This window comes from Sarcophilus harrisii, chromosome 3, assembly GCF_902635505.1.
Source record: "Sarcophilus harrisii chromosome 3, mSarHar1.11, whole genome shotgun sequence".
Lineage (NCBI taxonomy): Eukaryota > Metazoa > Chordata > Mammalia > Dasyuromorphia > Dasyuridae > Sarcophilus > Sarcophilus harrisii.
Genome location: NC_045428.1, coordinates 12,929,103 through 12,951,541, shown reverse-complemented (window position 1 = coordinate 12,951,541; position 22,439 = coordinate 12,929,103). Strand labels below are relative to the sequence as shown.

Here is a 22,439-nt window from a genome sequence, read left to right as displayed (position 1 = left end):
CCAGACACTTAACACTTCCTAGCTGGTGTGACCCTGGGCAAGTCATTTAACTCCAATTGCCTCAGCAAAACAAAAACAAACAAACAAAAAATGGTTTCATGTATAATCTAGATTAGATCACTTGTTCTCTTAGGAAGTAAGGTAGGGAAGGAAAGAATGATCGAATCTGGAACTCAAAACTTTTTTTAAAATGTGAAAAATTGTTTTTACAAAACTGGGTGCTCCTATTTTTGAATCACTCAGCTTTTTAAGAATGGCTCCGGGTTCTATATTGTATCAATTTCCTATATATGCTATGATTGTCAGACTTCAAAGTTTCATGCAGTTTTTTTCTTTTGCATTCTGTTGTTTCTCTTCCATGTTCTTTAGATTATTTGTACAAGTTTTTGGTTTTTTTTTTTAATTACATGCATTCAAAATTGTCCATTTTATCTTTTAGGATCTCTACTTTTCCTTTTATAGTAGTTATACCATAAAACAAACCTTTTTCAGTCTAGCTAGTTTTCCATGCTGTTGCTATCAAGTTACTTGAATCCAGCCAACTCTTGAGCCAGACTACTATTTAAAAGGAATTCTGCTTCTTCCTAGAACTAATTATTTCTCTCTCTCTTTTTTTTTTTTAATTTTAAAATGGAACATTATGAGATTTCCCCCCACATTACACTGAAACTGGAAATTGTGGAAAAATTGATTGTTGGTTACAGACCTTAAACATCAATATTGTTTGTTTTATTTGCTCATACCTTCTCACCTTTTATTTATCTGCTAGTTTGTCCATTTATTTATTTATTCACCCAATAAAAAATTTATTTATTTTGCTTTGCATCTGAGGACAATCGAGAAAACAAAATGGTTAACCAACCGTAAGGGATATTAATATAGCAAAGACTTATTTCCCCATCTAATTACAGTATACCAGGATCCCTTTGAAATTTGAGAGAAGAAACTTTGGAATAAATGAAAGAAAGTATTACACCCAGCAAGGAGTAATTTATGATACTTACTACCCCTAAGAGATAGGATGAAATGAAGGCAAACTCACTGGCATTCAAAGCCCTCTATCATCTGGATCTACATTACTTTTCCACTGGAGAAACTTGCAAGCCTGCAGTCATCATGGAGCCGGAGACACTGCTTGACACAATCAGACATTTGAGTCTTTAGGAAATATTTTCTCTTATAATGATGTTGCTGATTCTGGTCTGACTCTTGGGGACTGATCTGAGGCTGAGCCAGAGAGGTGGAGAAAGGAAGCTAGAATTCATTTAGATACTCAAAGGGTTCAAATTTGTGGATGAGAACTTCCATAATGAAATCCTATTGCAACACCTCTTCATGGCATGGAGGTAATGAGTACTCCAAGGCTACCCTGGCATAGCACAAGTAACAGGGCGTCGTGCTAAATTGTCATGACTTCAAAAACAGTGTAAACCATGGGGGAAAAAAATCTGTTGTCTGAAAGTTGGACTGGCTAAGTTCAAAAAGGCTTATTAACCAGAAAGATGGCCACAGAGTAATAATTTCTTTTTAGCCACAGCAATTAATGAGGGCCACATATTAAAGCATAGCAGAGATTGTGTCCTACTGCAAGGAAGGGAATGTCGATGAAATAACCAGTCTTGGAAATATGGATATGCTACTTACTAAGACATGTGAGTCAAGAATACCATGGTCAGATGTCAAGTCAGAAGACTAGGCTGGAATATCAATGGGAGTAGCTCGAGAGTAGTTCTCATATTAAGATCTCACTATAATTTCAAGAAAGCAACAAGATCTTCATATGCTTTCAATTCACCAGTAACAGAATTACCTTAGGGATAATCTAAATTAAATAGAATGGTACTAGGCAGAATGAACATGGAAAGACCCCCTTCCTTTCCACCCCCCCCCAAAAAAAAGGCAATTCCCATTCACAAAATTGAGGTTGAGGCAAAGCACCTCATACAGGAACTGGTCTTTTATTTCCACCCCTTGGGGGTCACTTTCAAGGATCCTTGGGGGCTTAGTGCAGTGGGAGGCAAGGGGTGAAAAGATAAACAGAGGAGCTTTTCCTTACCTCTAAGGAACTAACAAACAGTCTAATAAAGGGGATTTAAATGTATGGAAATAAGTAAATTTCAAAGCAGAATATAGGAAGATATGTACCCAGTTCTGTGAGAGGATGGAGAGGAGATCACTTCATGTGAAAGAAGAACAAAGAAGACCTTGTGAAGTGAGAAGCCTTTGAAAGCATCCTCTCTTACTTTCTATCCTTCAAGTCAGTTACAGGGTACCATGGAATTAGAGCAAGGGCATTACATTATCATGTTCAATGTACGTTTCCTTTATGAAAAACTGACTAATTTAAATGAATATCCTTGTCTATCCTCTATTGATCACAGACTACAAATCTCGTTGTTGTTCAGTCATGTCCAACTCTTTGTGACCCTGTGAATCATACCCTACCAGACCCTTCTATCTTCTGCCATCTCTCCAGATGTAGCCAAACTCATGTTCATTGTTTCCATGACATCACCTATCCATCTCACCCTCATCCCCCTTTCCTTCTGCCTCAACGTTTCCCAACATCAGGCTTTTCCAATGAGTTCCATCTTCTCAGAAGGTGACCAAAACATTTAAGCTTCAGTTTCACTAATTTACGATAAGACAAATTAACAAATGTACAAAGAAATCTAAATAGTCCCTAAATGTCAGTGCCTCCAACTCAGAAGTCTTGGAACAGCTTCATATTCTTAAAAATCATTGTGGATCCTCCCCACCAAGACCTTTAACACATATAGCTTATATCTATTGATATTCGTTGTATTAGAAGTTAAACAACCTTAATATTATCTTGAAAAGAGTTTTGGCTTTACAAATCTCCCAAAAGAGTTTTGGAGATTCCCAGGGGTCCCTGACCCTCATTTTCAGAGAGCTGCTACTTACAAGAAAGTGTTTAGCCATTAGAAAAAATAAAACTATACTATTAGGGAGGGGAAAAAAAATGTTACTAGCTTATTGACCAACAGTTCTAATAAAGATAGAATGCTATATCCTGTATATATAAAAAATTATATATTTAAAATTATATATAGAAATTATATATAGAAAAAATTAATATAGTAAATGAAAACTCCAACATGAACAATCAACTCTGGCCTAAAGTTCAACACTTTCCGTCATTCTGAGACTTTGTTTCTCTCTTGCCAAGCTGAGTGGAAAAACAAATATTTAAAAAAAAAAACTGGGTTGTGGAGTTTTCTAAAGGTAATTAAAAAAAAATTCTCACCAAGAATAAAATAACAATGCTGATACTTGAAACCTTTCAAGTGTTTAGTTTGATAGCCAAAAGGTACATTAACAGAAATTTCACAATGTGTACTATTATAATTGCAAACAAATATCCATTCCTTATTATATGATTATCTTTAAAAAGTCAAGTAATTTTCCAAATAAGTGCTTTTCCTTTAAAAAAAAAAATTAATCCCATAAGATTTTAATTGTAAGAGGATCTGATCATCTGGAAAGAAGAATGCTTGGTAAACAGACTATAGCATGTTTACCATTAGTGCAGTTTGCTCTGCTACATAAAGCAGGAAGGAGGGGAGCTGGCATTAGCTACTCATTATATGCTGGGCACCAGTTCAGCTCCTTGGGACACAAAAGCATATTTTAGTGATGGGCATTTTTTTCTACCCAGCAAAACGAGAAGACGCACATAGTTTGGGTTTCAAACTGCTTCCCAAATGAAGCAGCCAGTATTTTTGCTCAGGAAGGTGATTTTTCTTTAAAGAGTATCTATTTATTATGAATATATATGTATATACACACATATATATATAAAATTATGAATCTATATATAAAGAAGAGTCTCTATTTTTTATTTTTTTCTCTTTTTTTTCTGTTTTCTTTTTTTTATAATTTTTTTTTTATTATAGCTTTTTATTTACAAGTTATATGCATTGGGTAATTTTACAGCCAAACCTTTTGTTCCAATTTTTCCCCTCCTTCCCCCTATATCTCCTCCCCCAGATGGTAGGTCAACCAATACATGTTAAATATGTTAAAGTATATATTAAATACAATATAAGTATACATGTCCAAACACTTATTTTGCGGTACAAAAAGAATCGGAGAGTCTCTACTTATTATGAATCTTATTTATTAAAGGCTAACAGCAGTGGATATAGTGTGGTGGAATGGACACTGGCTTGGGAACTGGGGCCTGTTCCCATCTGAATTCTACTCTACTCTAGATTATACTAATGGTATATTCTATTATGGGAGGAGGAGGGGAATCCATGAATAAGATACAAAACCGGCCAAATTCTGGTATTCCTACATCGCAGATTTAGGTCTGGAAAAGCCATCAGAAGTGAAGTTCAACCCCCCAACTGAGCCCCAGAAATATTAGTAACTTGTCCAATATCATTTACTAGAAAGTGTCAACTCTAGTAAAAGACTTACTAAATAATACATCCAGCACTGAAAGGGATATTGGGTCACTGAATCCAAAGCCCTCATTTTCTAAGATTGCAAAGGGGGGGAAAGAAAGGCAAAGCAGGATAATTAAAGTCCCATACCTAATTAACTTCCAGCATTAAGACTTCAGAAAATCATAGATCGTAGAACGAGAAGGGCTCTTGGAGGTTACGTTGTCAGATTCTCATCTCAAAGATAAAGAAGCCAAAGTTTTGGGACATCAGATCATTTGTCAAAAAGTACACACATAGTAAGTTTTAAAAGTGAGATTTATACTTGGATCCCATCTCCAGAACTGGCACTCTACCCACCACGCCATACTATCTACTCGGTTTATTTCTTTATCCTAAGGTGCAGCCACAATGGAGCCCTGGATATTCCTCACACCCAATGCTCTATTTCTCGTCTCTACCTCCATGGGCTGTTCCCTCCCCTCATGCCTAGAGGATTTTCTCTTCTCACTTCCATGACTTCTGGTAAACTTTACCATCATCTTCTAGAACCCAGAAGCTCTTAAATTGAACATCACAATCCCATATATGGGAACTGAATATGGAGGTCATGGGATTATGATCTATATCAATAAATATTTGATTTATATATTTATTTTATATATTCATATAGTAGGAATTGCATATAAATCTCTCAGGTAAGAAGGTTCCTAAGTGGAAAAAGTTTAAGAATTCCTGTTCTAGAGGAAGAAATCCTCCCAGATGTTAATGCTATCTTCCATCTATTCTATATTTGTCATGTAAGTATCAATTAATATCATATGTATCCATTGGATATATGTATATGTAACTCTCTCCAAGGACATGGACTGATTTTCCTTATACTTTGTTATTTCCCAGTGCTTTACTCAGTCCTGGTCTGGAGCAAGTAATTAGTGCTAATTGATCAAAATATTCAATGTAAGAAAATAGCCTTCTGAGCCCACTATCTGCTAGCTTTCTAACCCTGGCCATACATTAATAGACATTCATTGAGAAGAAATTTAAAAATAAATGACGGCACATTTATAGACTGAGCTAATGAAAATCAATTTGGCAGGGAAGGGGCAGGAGGAGGGGGAGGTAATGCCTTCAAGGAATTTTCCACTAAAACTTCCATGTCGCTTAAGATGAGAACATAATATATACGTATTGTGGAATTATGAAGGTCGAGCCAAGAGAATTTAAATGTTTCACTATTCATGCTAGGCTAGGATACACATTAAATTAAATCAAACCCTTTTCTAAGGGGACATGAGTATCCAACTTTTTATTATTTTTTAAAGCTTCAATTCAATAAATACTTATGGGAAACTTGTATGCTCGCCATAACAATTAGAGCTAGCATTTATATGATGTTTGATGTTTTATAAAGCACATTATAAATATGATCTCATTTTATTTTCTTTGTAAAGAAAACAAGCATTTGTGATTAGCTATTATGTGCCAGACATTTTGTTGAGTGCTTTACTCCTTTTGTTGAGTATTTTCTCCTTTGATCTTCTTAACAATCCTGGGAAGTAAATGCTATTGTTATCTTGTTTTTATTCTTGGGGAAACTGAGGCAGACAGGTTAAGACACTGACTTGGTCAGTGTCACATAGACAATAAGTTTCTGAGGCTAGGTTTGAATTCGAATGTTTCTGACTCTAGCATATCACTCTATACTATCCATTACACCACCTCCTGCCTTAACACATAGGAGGGGCTCAGCTGTAGGACAGAAGGGAAGAGTCTATTCTTAAGATTCACCTGCAGAGTGATATCTATACCCTCCTTAAGAATACAGAGCAACCTATCAGAAAGTAGCTCAACTCTCAGTTTTTGTCAGAACAGTGGACTTCTGGGAGATCCGTAAAATCAAGTAGAGAAGGAAAATTTGAACCAAATCTGTATTTTCACAATGGGGAAATGCAAAGGAGCATCCTAGCATGGTCAAGCAGAAGAAAGTGCTAGAAGGAGATCCCCTAGAGTTGAGTTCTTGGCTTCACAGATTAGAGGAAAGACTTGTTTTTAAAGGCAAGTTGACTATAAACCATTAAAAGTCCTGAGAGAAGGTCAAAGAGCTCCTTCAAGGACAAAGCCAACTCTTCCGAGGAAGCTTAGGGGCAGCACTCTGAATGTACTTGGATACAAAAGAAAGAGAAAGAAGATATAGAAAATCACCAAGAATTGGTAATAGTATGGAAGGCAGGAAAGGCAGGTCCAGGGGATTGGGAAGAGCTAATAGGACCTGGGATGACTCTGGCAGTGATCAGGGAGTAGATTATATATAAAATTCTGAGCAGGAAGAGAAAGTCATCTCATCGCTCAATTCATCGTAAAAAAGGAGAGCAAAATGACATGGAATAGTTTTGGATCCAAAGTCTGAGACAAAGGGACAATTGCTATCTGCAATTATCCCTCATGTCTCTCAAGCAACCACCCTCATTCAAACCCTCATCATCTTTCCCTTGGGCCATTATAATACCCTTCCATTTATCAGCTTCTGCTCTATCTCTTCTCTGATCCATTTCTCAAGGAGCTGAAAAATAAATCTCCCCAAGGTACAGATCTGTCATTCCCTTACACAAAACCACCCCATATCTTTGTTGTGACTAGGATAAATCAAACTACTTAACTTTACAAACCTAGTTCTCATCCCCTTCTGTATTCTCAGGTAATGTTAGTACCCTTCAATAAATCTATATCCCATTTATCAGACCTGCTGTATCCTCCCCTCCATGAATTCTTACAAGTTGTTTTCCCCACCCCACCTCCCAAGCTTAAAATGCACTTACTTGCCAGTCTCCCTTTCAACACCCTTCAAGGCTCAGCTCAAAGCCTATTTCCTTTCTTCTCAAAGCCTCCTTGGCTTCCTCATCCCCAATCATCAGGATTCTTTCCTTCCTCAAATATCCTAGGTGATTTTTTGCCTTCTAGTGCTCAGTCACGGACTATATTTCTCGGGATATTCCCATGATCATTCTGTTAGAATGGCAACACAGCAAGGGCAAGTACTGTTTCAGTTTTGCTTTACATCCAAGATGCAATTCAGTACCCAGAACACAGGGTAAGTTAAACAAATATTTATTGACTTGAGCAAATTGTCTTTTTTTCTTTTTACTGATTTATGGCTAGATTGAGTAGGGAACAGGGAGGGAAAGATGAGGTGCTGACAGCAAATCATTCTACAAACATTTACTAAATGCTTATAACTAAGCATAAATATGATGCTAGGTATCAGATACACAAAGACAAAAAGGAAATAGTCTCTATCCTCAAGTAGCTTATATTCTATTAACTAGAGGTAGACATATATGTGAATATATATATTATATGTTATAAATACAAGGTAATTAGATTTGGTGGGATACTAGCAGCTAAGGGAGACAGATCAAGTGAGCCAGACTTGGAAGGAAAATAGGGATTCTATGAGGCAGAGGTAAACATGGAGTGCATTCCAACCAGCTTTACTGGAAATGTGGTGTTATTAGTTCAGAACAGTCAATCTAGCTAGAATGAAGAAAGCACGAAGGGAAGTAATATATGAGTAGTTGGGAAAAGTAAATTGGAGTCAGGTTGGGAAGGACAAAAAGCAGGAATTCCTCTAGGTTTCTTCTACAGGGAATAAAGAACCATTAGAACTTATTAAGCAAGTCAATGAGTTTCCACTCAATTGCAAAAGTTCTTTTCCTAAAGCAGAAATCTAATCATGCTATTCAATGAACTCCAGTGGCTCCCAATAACCTCCAAGATTAAATTGGCTGTTAAATTCTTCACAAGCTGGCTCTTCCCAACATACCTAATTTTCCAGACTTCTAATACTTTACCTCCCTCCATAGATTCTTTCTAGTGACTCAAACCTTCTGACTCTTCCTCCACCAAGGTCTTCCATCTCCTGACGTCAAACTTTTTGACTGACTGTCCCTTTTTTCCTGGAATGTTCTCCTATGCTCCTTCCTTGTTTCCATCTTCTCTGACTTCCTTCAAGATCCAGCTCCATTCTTCTTTTTGGAAGAAGTCTTTTTCCAAAGTTTCTTTCCCCATTCCCCACTCCATGTTTTGCTCCTGAGCTTATCTCCACTTGACCCTGTATAGACTATTACGCAGTTATCGGGATGCTTTTTCTGTCATTAAATTATGAGCTTGTTTTGTCTTTCTTTTAAGTACTAAGCATATGCCTTATACACAGTAAGCATTTAAAAAATGCTTATTGACTGGAGTTTTGTAGAACTGGGAGTGTATGAGTCCCTTGAAAATGTTAGATATTAGGGGCAGTTAGATGGCACAGTGGATAGAGCACCAGCTCTGAGTTCAAATCTGGCCTCAGACACTTAATATTTTCTAGCTGTGTAACCCTGGGCAAGTCACTTAACCCTAATTGCCTCACCAAAATCACCCCAATTGTGGGGGTGGGAGGTGGGTGAGAGGGGGGTTGTTAGATATTGAAAAAGAAAAAGTGATATATATATATATATTTAAATTTTGTAAAGCCGATCCAGGACTAAGGACAAGAAGACAGTTGGTCATCTCAGGGAGAGAGGGATAGAGGGATGAATGCAATGACATTGAGAAACACTTTTAAAAAATCCTTTCATTGCCTAAGGGAAGACTCCGAGTCTGCTTCCAATTTCTGCCTGGCCCACACTGGTCAACAGTATTTCCAGAAAAAGCATAACCAGTAGATATTCTATCTCAAAAATAAACTAGGATGGTAGATTTTGTACAAGAAGAAAACATAAAAACACACACGTATTGAAAAAATGTTAACAATTACAAATAACTAACTATAATTACAACGTCTCTTGTTCTTATCTATCTCTCTTTTAAAGAACTCTACCAGAGCCACTCTCTTAATTCATAAAGTAAGTGTCCATCTATGGACAGTTGGCATGGCAATGTATTTGAACAAAAATAATGCCAAGTGCCTGAAGGAATTGAAGGCAGGCAAATCACCAGCCTAGATCATTAAAATGTGCACCAAGGGCTGATTAGCAGCAACAAATCATACTTCTTTTGTAGCCTTGGCAGCCCAAAGCTAAAGCACCATTCATTTGGGGTCACCATTTTCCATTAGCTGAAAATAAACCATGGAAGATAATTCTAAATCACTTGAAAAACCCACTTTTCTTAATTTGCATGGTCCAACTCCGATGTTGATAATTTGTATCCCTCCAAAGCTTCCACGTAAAATATTGAATTCTGAGAAACTCAACAAGGAGGTGTTTTGTGGTAAAATGGACCTAAAAGTGAAATTTTTTTCACTTTATTTATATTTATATTTATATATTTATAAAGAGCCACCAGTTTAAAAAAAGAACTAAAGTAAATAAACTTTTAAGAAGAATATACACAATGTTCTTAAAAATGTTCTAAAAATGATAATTATGTACAAAAATATAAAATTGTTTGATAAAATAAAAGTTCTTTCTTTCATGAACCATATATAACAAATCAAGTATCCTTTGAGCAGTTACTCAAATCTAAAGCATTGAAAGGCAAATAAAAGATAAGAAAAAAAGGAAAACTATTTTAGTTTTTTAGAAGGAAAGAAGGAAGAAAAGAAAGAGAGGGGGGTGGGAGGGAGAAGACAGGACAGAGAAGGAATGAAGGAGAGAGGGAGAGGAAGAAAGGAATGAAGGGAGTGAGGAAGGAAGAAAAGAAAGAAGGAAGGAAAGAAGGGAGGGCAGAAGAAAGGGAAGGGAGGGAGAAAGAAGAAAAGTAAGAAAAATAAAGTTGAAAAATCTGCTTTGATCTGCACCTTTGAATTGATCTAATATTGTCTCCCTGAATCATTTCCTAGGTTCAAAGGACTTCCTTTGGTCTTAAATAAGATGGCAATCTTTAATTGTAGCCGCCCCAAATTTGATGGTGTAGGCCATTCCACTCTTCATTGTTTATGGTCTCCCATCACTTTCCTTCTTCCTTCTTCCTTCTCAGACTAAATTTCTGGGGTTTTTTTGGTTTTACTTCCATCCTTCAGCTGAAGAACACTGATTTCAAAAAGCAAGGGACTTCAAAGAATGTTTGATCCGGTATTGAATTACAAAAAGTTGGACAAACAAAACCAAGGCTGACGTTTTCATCTGCTCTGGATGCTCTACATTTTGATGGCTTGGGGATTTTCTGGATGTGGGCTCTCTTTTCAACAACAACAAACACCTACTATGTGCCAGGTACTGAGTAGGATCAGTGGATACAATGGCCAAAACAAAGCATCCTCCACATTCAAGGAATGTTCTATTGAAGGAAAAACACCTTCCCAAAAACTATCTACAAAATAGATATAAACTCATTGCTTCAGGGGAAGGATTATGGGGTGGTAGAATATAGGATTAGTGAGTGAGGGGAATCAAAATAGGAAGCTATCCCAGAGATGACAGATGACTAATACAAAGAATGGAAAAAAGAGATGGACTATCCTATACCTCTATAAAATATACCTATATCATGACCAAGGAACAGAGAGAGGAGGCCAGAAAGGTTAGATCACAAAGTTCCTGACGGGGAGCAATGACAATTAGGCTAGAATGATAGATTGGGGTCAGATTGTGCCTTTAAATGCTACGCATAGAAGATTATATTTTATACTTGAGGAACTAGGAAGCCACTGAAATTAACTGAGCGGGGGAGCTGCATCTTGAGATTAGTGCTTCAGGAAGATCATTTTGACATCTAGAGTAGGATCTGGGAATGGGGGTGGAGCCGTATCTCTAGCTGAGGGAGGGAGACCAATTAGGAGGTTGCTACAACAATCTAGTCAGGGGTCCTCAAACTTTTTAAATAGGGGGCCAGTTCACTGTCCCTCAGATTGTTGGAGGGCCGGACTATAGTAAAAACAAAACTTTTGTTTTGTGGGCCTTTAAATAAAGAAACTTCATAGCCCTGGGTGAGGGAGATAATTGTCCCCAGCTGCCACATCTGGCCCGCGGGCCATAGTTTGAGGACCCCTGATAGGTAATAAGCGATGAAAGAGTGAACTAAATTAGGAGTTGCTTGAATAAAGATAAGAGGTCAGATCTATGTGATGCTGTAAAGGTACAAATGGTATATGATTCAAGTGCTGGTGGCTTAGAATGAGAGAGCAGGAGTTAGGGTCACAAACCAGGGACTCTGGAAGGATGTTACCCCCTGGGCAGAAATAAAGTTTGGAAGAAGGGAAGGTGTAAGCCATGGATGGTATAATAGTGGATTGCATTGAGAAGATTTTGTAGAATTCTGGAGGTTAATGAAATTGGGACAATGCCATCGACAAGAAAACAAAACAAAACAAAACTTCACCATTCAAATGAAATCCTTTTTTGGTTTGTTCCTCACACAGGCAATTTTCAACGACCCTGGTAAATGTACTCAGCAAACAGCAGTCTCCCTAGGAGACTTCATTAGTGTCACCATTCAAAGGACTATGGATCAGTAATCTCTGTAGGTGAGCCTGTCGTAAAGGCTTATAAGATAACATGGGTGTGAGAGTTCTCAAAGGTCAGAAGATTCCTCCCCAAAGAAACTCTCCTTTTCTAGATGACATGTGTCAGGATCGCCAATCTCCCTCCCTCCACATCTCCCATCCTCCACCTTTTGGAGAAGCAGAAAGCCTTTATTAAGTGCTTCCTCTTTGCCAAACTCTATGCTAGATCCTGAGGATGTAATCATAAATGGGCCAGTCCCTTCAAGAAGTTTACCTTTCACTGGGGAAGACGTAACGTGTTCATAAGCAAAGGTCAAAGAAATGGAAGGTGATTGAAGAAGGCTAACAAAAAACTGGGGGAAATTAGGAGAGTGTTTCTAAAGAAGGGAGAGAGAGGCTCCAAGCTAAGCCACTCAAACAGCCAGGGGTTTGAGGAAGAAAGATGAGAAAGAGAATTCTAAATAAGGACAAAAGCTCAGAGGCAGGAAATCAGTGCAGAACATTAAGGAGGTTGGCTTGGCTGGAACATATTTTGGATGAGGAGGAACATGGCATAAGCAACCTGGAAAGAGAAATGGGTGAGAAAGAAAACTGAATCTGAAGTCTCATTGCCCTGGAGATATTACAAATGACCATGACGACATCTCTATCTCAGTTCACATGGCTCACACTACCCTATACCTATATAAAAATACAGTCTTGCCTTTAAAACAAAACCACACAAAATGTATTTATTCACCAAGACACTTACTCTAGAAGTGTCACTCGAATAAAAAAGGGCGGGTGGGATGGGGTTAACTAAATCATACAAAAAGATGGGGTTAACTAAATCATACAAAAACAGCAATCAACTTAGAAAACCACAAAGTCACATTATCTATGTTTTGTTGTATTTTTTATTTAATTTGTGAAATATTTCCTAGTTATGTTTTAATCTAACTTTGACTGCATTCAGAACTGTTGCCAACCTTACCCAGAGGTCGTTTGTTTTTAACACCTCCGTTCTACCCCCTCCTTCAATAATCTCAGAAATGGGGTTACAAGGGAGGCAGAAATACTGAATAGGAGTTGGAAAAGGACATTACTCTAATCATCACCCCAGGTCCTGCCACCGACAGGTCTGGAATTCTAGCAAAAAAGCAGCGAGCCTTCATTGAACAATCACACTCCCAGGAATCATTGCAGCATGCCATATCTGAGCTGGTCCTATCACCCAGCTTTAGAACTTCCTGACACAGTGCTAGAAGCAGAGAAAAAAGGATCATTCCCATGTCCCATATCTAATTCTCCTTTCCTTCAGTGCTGACTCAACCAGATACTCATAAACATATGCAGCCCAACATAAGGTAAGAAGACAGATAAGTATTATCGATGTTGTTAAACAGCTTCACATACCACCCCCGTTGACAGAAAGACTTTAGAACAGACAATCCACTATCATGATTTTTTTTCAAGATAATACACATAACAGACCAAGGTGCTGGGGACCAGTCAGCTTCCCGGTCGAACCCAGAACCACCTTCTGGGGTCCATGCACTCACTTTTTGCTGGCTTCACAGACATCAGCGATGTTGGAAAAAAGATGGTGGTTCTCAGTTTTGGTCATTGTATCACTCAGTTCTTTAGAATTTTTAAACATCCGAATGAGGATCTCCAAGCTGAGCAAGTAGGAGTGTTCAGAGGAAATGACTTCAAACATAGCCTAGGAACAAGAAAGGTTTATTATTAAACTTTTCAAATACATATTATGAAATTTGCGGGGAAAGGTTGTTTCACCTTGTACATGACACATAGACTAGGATTTCCAAGAAACCACCAAAATTCATGCTCAGAGGAACAAAACCAGAAGTAAGTTCTCTGGAAGGAGGGATTCTTTCATTCTTAGCCCAGTGTCTGGCATTTAGGAGCTTAATAAATGCTCACTGGTTGACTGACATGGGAATGTGATGGCAACGATTTGCAGGAAGGGTAACAATTCTAAGGACATACCCTTGAAAAAAGTGGGAGGAATGCTGGGATGAACCAAAGCAGCTTAATATAAACAGAAAAGAACCAGAATTGGAGTCAGAGGAGCTGTTTTCAGATCGTAATTCTGGCTTCTGACCACCTGGGAGATTTGAAGCAAATCTTTTCCCATTCTCTGGGTCTCAGTTTTCTAATCTGTAAAATGAGGAGTTTGGCTGAGATGTCATCAGATTATAGCATATTCTTTTCAGAGCTCGGAATGTGTTCTTCACAGTGACTTCAAAGGGAATTGTCCCTACCTAGAGACAAAGGCCTTACCTCCTTCTAGACCATCAGTGCCCCTGTTTCTTCACAAGCAACAATAACTCTCTTCCTAATTGATGCAACTTATTCACACTTAGCTGTAGACAAAACACTAGAGACCCATGGCATATTCCATGGGACATCAGACAGTGAGGATTTCTTAAGTACCTACTAAGTGCTGGACATTGTATAAGACACTGGTCAAGACACAGCTCCTGCCTTCAAAAAGCTCAATGTCCAATGGGGGAAGCAGATCTTGTTGGAAGGTAATTCTATCCATTCTATAAGCAGTTCTTATTCCTCTCGTCAAGACTTCCCAAAGATCATGAAGATGTTTTAGCAACTTCCAGGGATGCTGTGTAGTGCGAGAGCACATGACCCCATGAGATTGTAAACTCCTTAAGGACAGTCCATGTCCTGTGCCTGTTTTGATATCCCTTAGCACGGTGCCTGGAACACACAGGCACTTAATAAATCTTTAGTGATCCATTGCTTGTTCATGTGTATACAAGCACACACACACACACACACACTCTTCAAAAAATTGTTAATAAGGATGAAACAATTTTGTTTATAGGAATAAGACAACATACTCCCATTAATCCAAACAATGTCTTGTCTAACCTAGAGCTTGCTAACTGAAATAACATTTCACAGCCATAAAGGGAAAAGTCTACTTTACCAATATAACATATACATAACAATATAACTTGAGGGAAAATGTCTTTCTTTTCCCAAAACTTTATTTAATGTTTCTGGTGGGTATTGACCTTCAACTATAGCACCTTCAAAATGATTTTCAAAAAGCAAGAACCAAAGTCTTTTGCAACCAAACTTCCCCAAATGAATATTATGTATGATTATAGCATTAGAGCATGAGAGAACCTTAAAAAAGGTGGCTCTCTGCTTCTTTATTTTACAGAGAAAAAAAAACAGAAACCCAGAAAAGGAATGGTAAGGATCAGAGAGCCAGTAAGTGGCAAAGCTGACTAGGAAGCCCTCTTCTGACTTGGACTGCAATATTCCTTGCATAATATTCCCCTACCTGGAACATATAAATGATGACAGACAATAAATATCATATGGATGGTGGATAATCGATTAAAAGTTCAGATTTGATGGAATCCTCCCCAATTATTAGAAAGCAAGAAAAAGGACTTGAAAAAGCTTAATATATAAGGAGTAAAAGGAGAAAGACATCACCTTCAAAGGGAAGAAAAATAGAACGCAACAGAATATAAAAAGATCTGGGCCTGATTTGAATTATATATTCAAATTCTGAAAACTGTTATTCAATAAAAAGAAATTGATTATAATCTATTTATAATCATACCTATTAAGAGAAAAATAGACATCATCATGAGATCCTATATACACCTAAGTGGGACTCTAATTGCAAAACATTAGGGGAGCAGCTAGGTGGCACAGTGGATAGAGCACCAGCTCTGAAGTCAGGAGGACCTCAGACACTTAACACTTCCTGGCTGTGTGACCCTGGAAAGTCACTTAACTCCAATTGCCTCAGCAAAAACAAAAACAAAAAAAACAACACACACACACACACACACACACACACACACACACACAAAACACAGAAACATTAAGGATTTATTTTATTTGAAAACTTTTGCTATGCTATCAAGAATTTCAAAATTTTTCTTTTGGTAATTGAAGGAAATTATAAATAATTGGTTTGATACCTTCAAGATGTTTCAAACATTAATAGCTAATGTCTACACAGTGCCTTATGGTTTCCAAATGCTTTGGAGTTAAGGCATTCTATGAATTACTCATTGACTCAAGTTGGTTTTGTTTCAGAAATCTCGGGATGTAATGGTAGCCTGACAGATGGCTGGAGATGCCTATGGTTGAATATCACTTAACTGGGACAAAGCTAAAATATAAGAAATATACAATACACACAATTTATTGTCATTAAGCAATATTCCTTCATCAAAAACATACCTCTTGTCTCTTTCTTTCCTCTTGGCTAATAGTTTGAGATAATCCATTTCTTTTTACCTAAATGGAAAATTAAAAAAATGAAATTCAGTACATCCATTCTTTGGATAACAATATCCTTATTCAGAGAGATGGAAGCCTGCAAGCCTTTCCAACAAAGTGAAGAATGAAAGGAAATCATTAAAAACAAAAACAAAAACACTGATCTACATGTATCTCCTATTTAACAGAGGCCTGGGAAGGGATCTTATCCCACCCAGAAAATAGCCCAAGATTCAGCATACCTGATCAAAATTTAAACAACTTTTATGGAGAGTTACAAAAATGTCCATGGTTAGCACTTAATACATTCTTGGTGACTTGATTTGAAATGGCAGAAAACAGATACATCCCATTGCATTCTAGGTTTAAAGTATTATTAACACATTAACTTAATTTCTCTTGTTGGAGATCCAAAAAACATTAATAATAAAGAAGTGATATGCATCGACAAGACTGAAAAGTAAAGCAAAAAAAACAAACAAACAAACAAAAAAAACCGAACAATGGTATAACTTTGCTAAGTTTACTTTTCAGGTTCATGTTATCCCCAAACTGGAAAAAGAACATTAAATGTGGATTCTGCAAGAAATACCCAATAAAAAGCTTAGAGTTTTTTCAAATGTCCTAAAGACCAAAACAATTCCCCAAAACAAACCCAAATACAATCCTTTTCAGTGGACGAGAAGTTGACAAGTGGACGTGGTGCCTAGAAATTCCCTTAAGGAGCCATTAAATGAGAAAAAAATAACTTGGACATTTTTCTTTGAGCTGCATTTTCATTTGCATTATTGTCATTTGATTCCATTTACAATACATTTTTATCTGTTAGATTCAGTTCACATTTCACTCAATTGGATTTCTGAACAAAAGGCTAGAGGCCTTTTAAAACAATTGCTATAAGACCATATTTACCCTTGGCTTGGATAATAAGGCCACAGCTAATAAATGGATGATATTGGCCATCATAAACTTCTAAAGGAACGTTGGAGATGGGGGACACAGACCACAACAAAATCTACTATTAACATGAAGGACATGCAATATAAACTTGTCTACAATAAAGATCATTTTAATATTGAAAACTTTTTTATTTTTGTTTTAAACAAATACAGACATTGTGGGGCCTAGCTGGAGCTATTCATACATTGGAATCAATTTATGATGGAGTAAACTGATGGGATAAATGATACCTTTTAGTCAGGAAATAAAGGCAGGGTACAAAGCCACTCAAGCAAGCCTTGCAGATGAAGGGTGGCAAGAGCAGCAGAAATCAGTCTGGCCAGTTTTATGGTGTGATTGACAGAGGTAAGAGGATTCTGAAATTTTGCTTCAAAGCTTAAATATTTACACCTTTTGTACTACAGAGATGGGATTTCTGATGAATTATTTTACAAAGGATAAACAACAACCGCACCATGTCCAAGGCATCATTTTTACCCAATAGTCACAAATGCTATAAGCATTTTTATAATAGAGTTTCTTTTTTGTTACATGATTGCTGAGGACTTAGGAGCAGAAAAGGGAAGCAGGCAAAGAAAACAATCCAGAAATATACTGGTTTACCAGCAGAATAAAGCCAAATAACAACGAGTAAACTCTTCAACTCTCCTGACTTTATTTCCTAAGGATCACTAGCTTTACCATTGCCCGGCAGGGGTAGTCTCCTGTATGTCTCAAGTCCTGAATCTGTTTTGGATCTCTTTGAAAGGCTAATGAAGAAGGCTATTCACCCCTACTCAGAAGAATGTTTTTAAATGCTTAAAATTAGACAAGAAACCAGCTATGCTGAAATATTTTTTGTAATATTGTTCGCATCCAGATTTACAGAATCCTCCCCATAAAATCTAGCAGTCCATTGTTAAAAATCCCCACTATTTATGTTGTATGCCACCTCCCATAGAATATCAGTTCCTTGAGGTGAAGATAGTTTTACTTTTTTTTTTTTTTTTTTGTATATCCAGTGCTTATCATGCAGTAGTTGTTTAATCAATGTTTCATTCCATTTCTCTATATATTCTACCAATGTTAGCAGCAATGTTGGGTCGTGCTATATATACACACAATTTAGAAGCAGTACATGACCTATGTTGGAACAGGGAAGGCTGTTTCGGGTTTCATCCCAGTTTGGCCATTTCGTATGTCTACCATCTTGGGGAAATCACTTTACTGAGTCTCAGTCCTTTTCTATAACATGAGAGAGATGAAGTAGTTGAACTCTAAGGTTTCTCTCCATTCTAAATCTATGAGTCCATGTTGATGCAATCAGTCTTAGTTTTCAAAAGGTTGCTAGTATAAATTCAAACTATTACAAAGCCAGATTCAGAGAGAAATAACATGTACATGGATCAAACTCTTCTTCTCAAGGATATGGAACTTTCCCTAACTGAGAATCAATTGGGACCTTTTTTCATCACTAACCTATTCTGCTCAACCCACCATTTCTTAAGTTGTTAGTTTATGTGAGAAACTGTATTAAATATAGGGGACAAGAAGAAAAAAAAATTCCTCTTCAAATCATGTGCCTCCTCCTATTCCCTAAGAGCTTATGTTTTACTGGGGATGGGGAAAATCAATACTAAAAGGAAAACAGGAGGAAAAGAACAATAATAAATAGGGGAATGAATGAGGATCAAAAGAGACCAATTATCCTTTAGCTTGCAAGGCAGGGAAATGAATAGCATAGTGGTCAGTAATTATTCCTTTGTTAGACTGTTCCCAAGGCACAACTTCCTTTCTCCAATAAAACTCTGTGCACAACACATAACTAAAAGTTTAGTATAATTGAATTTCCATCTCTCATTTCTCTTCTCTTATCCCTGAAAAAACTTTCCTACCCTTACCTAAAGTTATTGGCAGTGATTATTGATGATTATAACAATAGCTGACATATATAATACATGTCTAGTTCTTGATGTGACATCGCACAAAAACCCTGAAATATAAGCATTATAAGGTAATATGACCTCCATTTTGGAGATGAGAAACTCAGACATTAAGCAGTTAAAAAAACTAGGGCTCTTTCCTTTTCATCACAGAGTCATGGATTGGGAAGGCTAAGAAAGGATTCTTCCAGAACTACTTATCTAAGGGTAGAGAATTCTTTGGTAAGAAGTCTTTCTTGGCCAAAGAATACAGGAGACCCATAACTCAAAGAATCAGAAAGAGGTTTAGCTACAGCTGAAAGCATTGAGATTTTTTTAAATTCTAAATTTAACAAATATTCTTAAGAAACACACATAATTTTTCTTAAATAGAACAGAAAAAAAGAGGATTCTCTTTTTTCATCCAACATGTGACTTTCAAAGCTATCCTGCTTGTCTGTCTCCCTCAGTTCTCATATGCTTAAAACAAAACAAAACAAAAAATTCCTCAATTACTCCTTTCTTTTCTCTTTTTTTTCTAGTAGTCACAATCTCCTCACTTTCCTCTCCTCATCCTCCCCAAACCCCAATAAAGAAAAATACAATCTTTGTAGAAAATACACAAAATCAAACAAATCAAACTTACATACTGGCCAAATACAAAAATGCACATCACATTCTATATCTTGGATCCAGGAGATGAGTACCATTCCACTGATCAGTTATTACATCTTGTATTCATTGAATTTTACACTTTCTAGGTATCTAAGTCCAAAATATCTAGTGAATTGAACTCCACAAATTTTTATTGGGAGTAAAAACTGAAACCTCTTAGGGTTATTAGGAAGTTTTGCTAGGGAACACCATTTATGTCATTCTTCGAGATAGGTAAAATGTGCTCCCTAATGACAATCCTATTAGGAAGATTGTATAAGTATTATGATTTCCATTTTACAGATGTGGAAACAGATTCAGAGGTAAGATTTGCTTCAGATCACACAGCTAGTGGCAGAACTAGTGTTCAAATCCAAGATTCATTCGATTTATAAACACTTATTAAGCACCTGCTACATGCCAGTCACTCTGTGCTAAGTGCAAAGAATATATAAAGAGGCAAGAGCTGCCTCAGTTCCCAAGGAGCTTACAATCTAATGGGGGAAGAACAAACAAATTTATACATACATACATACATGCAAATTTATATAGGATAAGAAATAATCAATAGAGGGAAGGCATGAGAATTAAAGGGAGGAGGAAGGCTTCTATAAAAGAGATTTTAATTGGGAATTAAAGGAAGCTAAGGAGATCAATAGATGAACACAGGAAGGGAAGCTTTCCGGATATGGTAGGCAGCCAGGGAATATATCTGTAGTGTATTGTTTATGGAACAGCCAAGAGACCAGTAGCACTCGATCAAAAAGTATAAGGAGGGGAGTAAAGTATAAGATGTGGTATTTTTACCTTGTTTGTTTTTTCTTTTTTGTAGTTTTTTTTTCCCCTTTTGTTCTGCTTTTTCTTGCACACCATGACAAATACGAAAATGTTTGAAAGGATTGTACACATTTAACTTATTTCAGATTGTCTTGGGGAGGAGACGGTAAGGGAAGGGAGAGAGGAAAAAAAAATGGAATACAAAGTCTTACAAAAATGAATGTTAAAAACTTATCTTTACATGTATTTGAAAAAATAAATTACTACTAAGAAAAATTCTTAAATCCCTCTCCCTCTATCATGTTTCCCCTTATAAAATCATATCCCTTTCTGATACTGAACCATTCAACAGTGCAAGCAGTGGGACATGCTTTTCTGGGGCTTTGGAGGTTAAAGTTATAGTCCCTGCTGTGCCAGCTGCCAGGTTATGGCCCACAGGGTTGTTTCCCAGGATTATAGACCAACCCCACTAGACTGGAAGTATTGCTATCCCTTAGGCTCTTGGTTCAGGTCCTAGCTTTCTCAATCAGGATGGCAGTGAAAGTCATGTTGGATTTTTGCCCTACTGGAAATATGCTGGCTTCCATTTCCCTTGGGCTGCTTTGCTGTTTAAGCTAGGCTGGCCTGCCCTGTGAGTGGCCCTTGGGAGTGGCAGGTGGTGAGGAAGGCCGACTCCTTTTCCAGAGGGATTACCCTTCTGGATGACAGCTGTAACAGTTGGTTTGGAGGTAGAACTGGTAATCTGGAGGATGTCCACTCCCTGGATTCTTGGGCTATCTGCCTGTCAGTGGCTTTTAGTCAGTAATTGTTGCCGGTGACAACGGGGAAGGTGGACCCTATCTTCATAATGATTTTTCCCTTCAATAAACTCCATAATGAATATGAAGTCCATTAACAGGAAGAAGTAGGCTCCTCACAACTTTGTATAAAAAGTCCCTTTAAAAAGTCACCTCAGTGAGATGACTGTTGCTGGTTCCAATGATTTTGTGATGAAGAGAGCCATCTACACCCAGAGAGAAGGCCGTGGGAACTGAATGTGGATCACAACATAATATTCTCACTCTTTGTTGTTTGCTTGCATTTTGTTTTCTTACTTACTTTCTTTTTTGATCTGATTCCTCTTGTTCAGGAAGAGAATTCTATAAATATGTTTACGCATATTGGATTTAACACATTTTAACATATATTGAATTGCTTGTCATCTAGGGAAAGGGATGGGTGGAAGGAGGAGAAAATGTGAAATACAACATTAGGCAAGGGTCAATGTTGTCAAATTATTCATGTACATATTTTGAAAAAAAAAAAGCTTTATTAAAAAAAAATCACCTCAAACTTGAGTTCAAGACACATAAGAAGGAATTTCCCTCTCTTCCTCCCCCCCCTCCACCTCCCCACCCAGAGATTGAGAGTTTTGGATGTGGAACTTCACATATGCTCTCTGACAACTGAGAATTGATTAGTTTAGCTGAATTGCATTTTTACCCTTTTTCTTTTTTATTCTTTCTTATCAGCAATGACATCATGGGTAAGGGAAGAGGAAGGAATGAGAAATGAGGGTAATATTTTTTTAAAAAAAAGGAAATATCAATCAATACACTTGAAAATCTAAAAACAATCTCATCAATTAGAAATAAAGTTGTGTGCAATAAGCACTCCCCCATTTCCCCCACCCCATCACATACACATAAGACTTTCCTGGCCTTCAAATAATTCCAGGAAGCACGCGTGGATAATTATGACAAAGACTCAAAATATGGGGCATAGGGGATCTTAAAGGTCCAGACTTAAGAGCTAAGGCAAACAAGTTCATTGTAGCTGGCCGCCAAGTCCCAACTTTCCGACAGTCCTGTCCTCCCATGTGCTGTTCTCCCCCTTTACAGCATACCTCATACCTCAGCTCTGCCACACCCCGAAAGAGTGAAGGCTCAGTCTCAAGATTTCATTTGTGTGAAGGAAGAATGACTGAATCGTGCAGGAAGGAACCTGCTATTTTGTCCAGGGAGATGGACGAGATCTCCACGGCAGTGGAGATGTTGG

The 22,439-nt window shown here is 37.3% G+C and overlaps 1 protein-coding gene across 1 annotated transcript in view; it reads right to left on the bottom strand.

The window, feature by feature from the left end:
* The window catches only part of ARHGEF26 (Rho guanine nucleotide exchange factor 26), a 130,465-nt gene that overhangs the window by 85,682 nt on the left and 22,344 nt on the right, over window positions 1–22,439 (bottom strand). The window contains exons 5-6 of the mRNA XM_031957546.1: window positions 16,072–16,128; window positions 13,380–13,540 (exon numbers count right to left, since the gene is read on the bottom strand). Of these exons, the coding sequence (XP_031813406.1) occupies window positions 13,380–13,540; window positions 16,072–16,128 (218 nt within the window). The remainder of the gene's footprint in view (window positions 1–13,379; window positions 13,541–16,071; window positions 16,129–22,439) is intronic.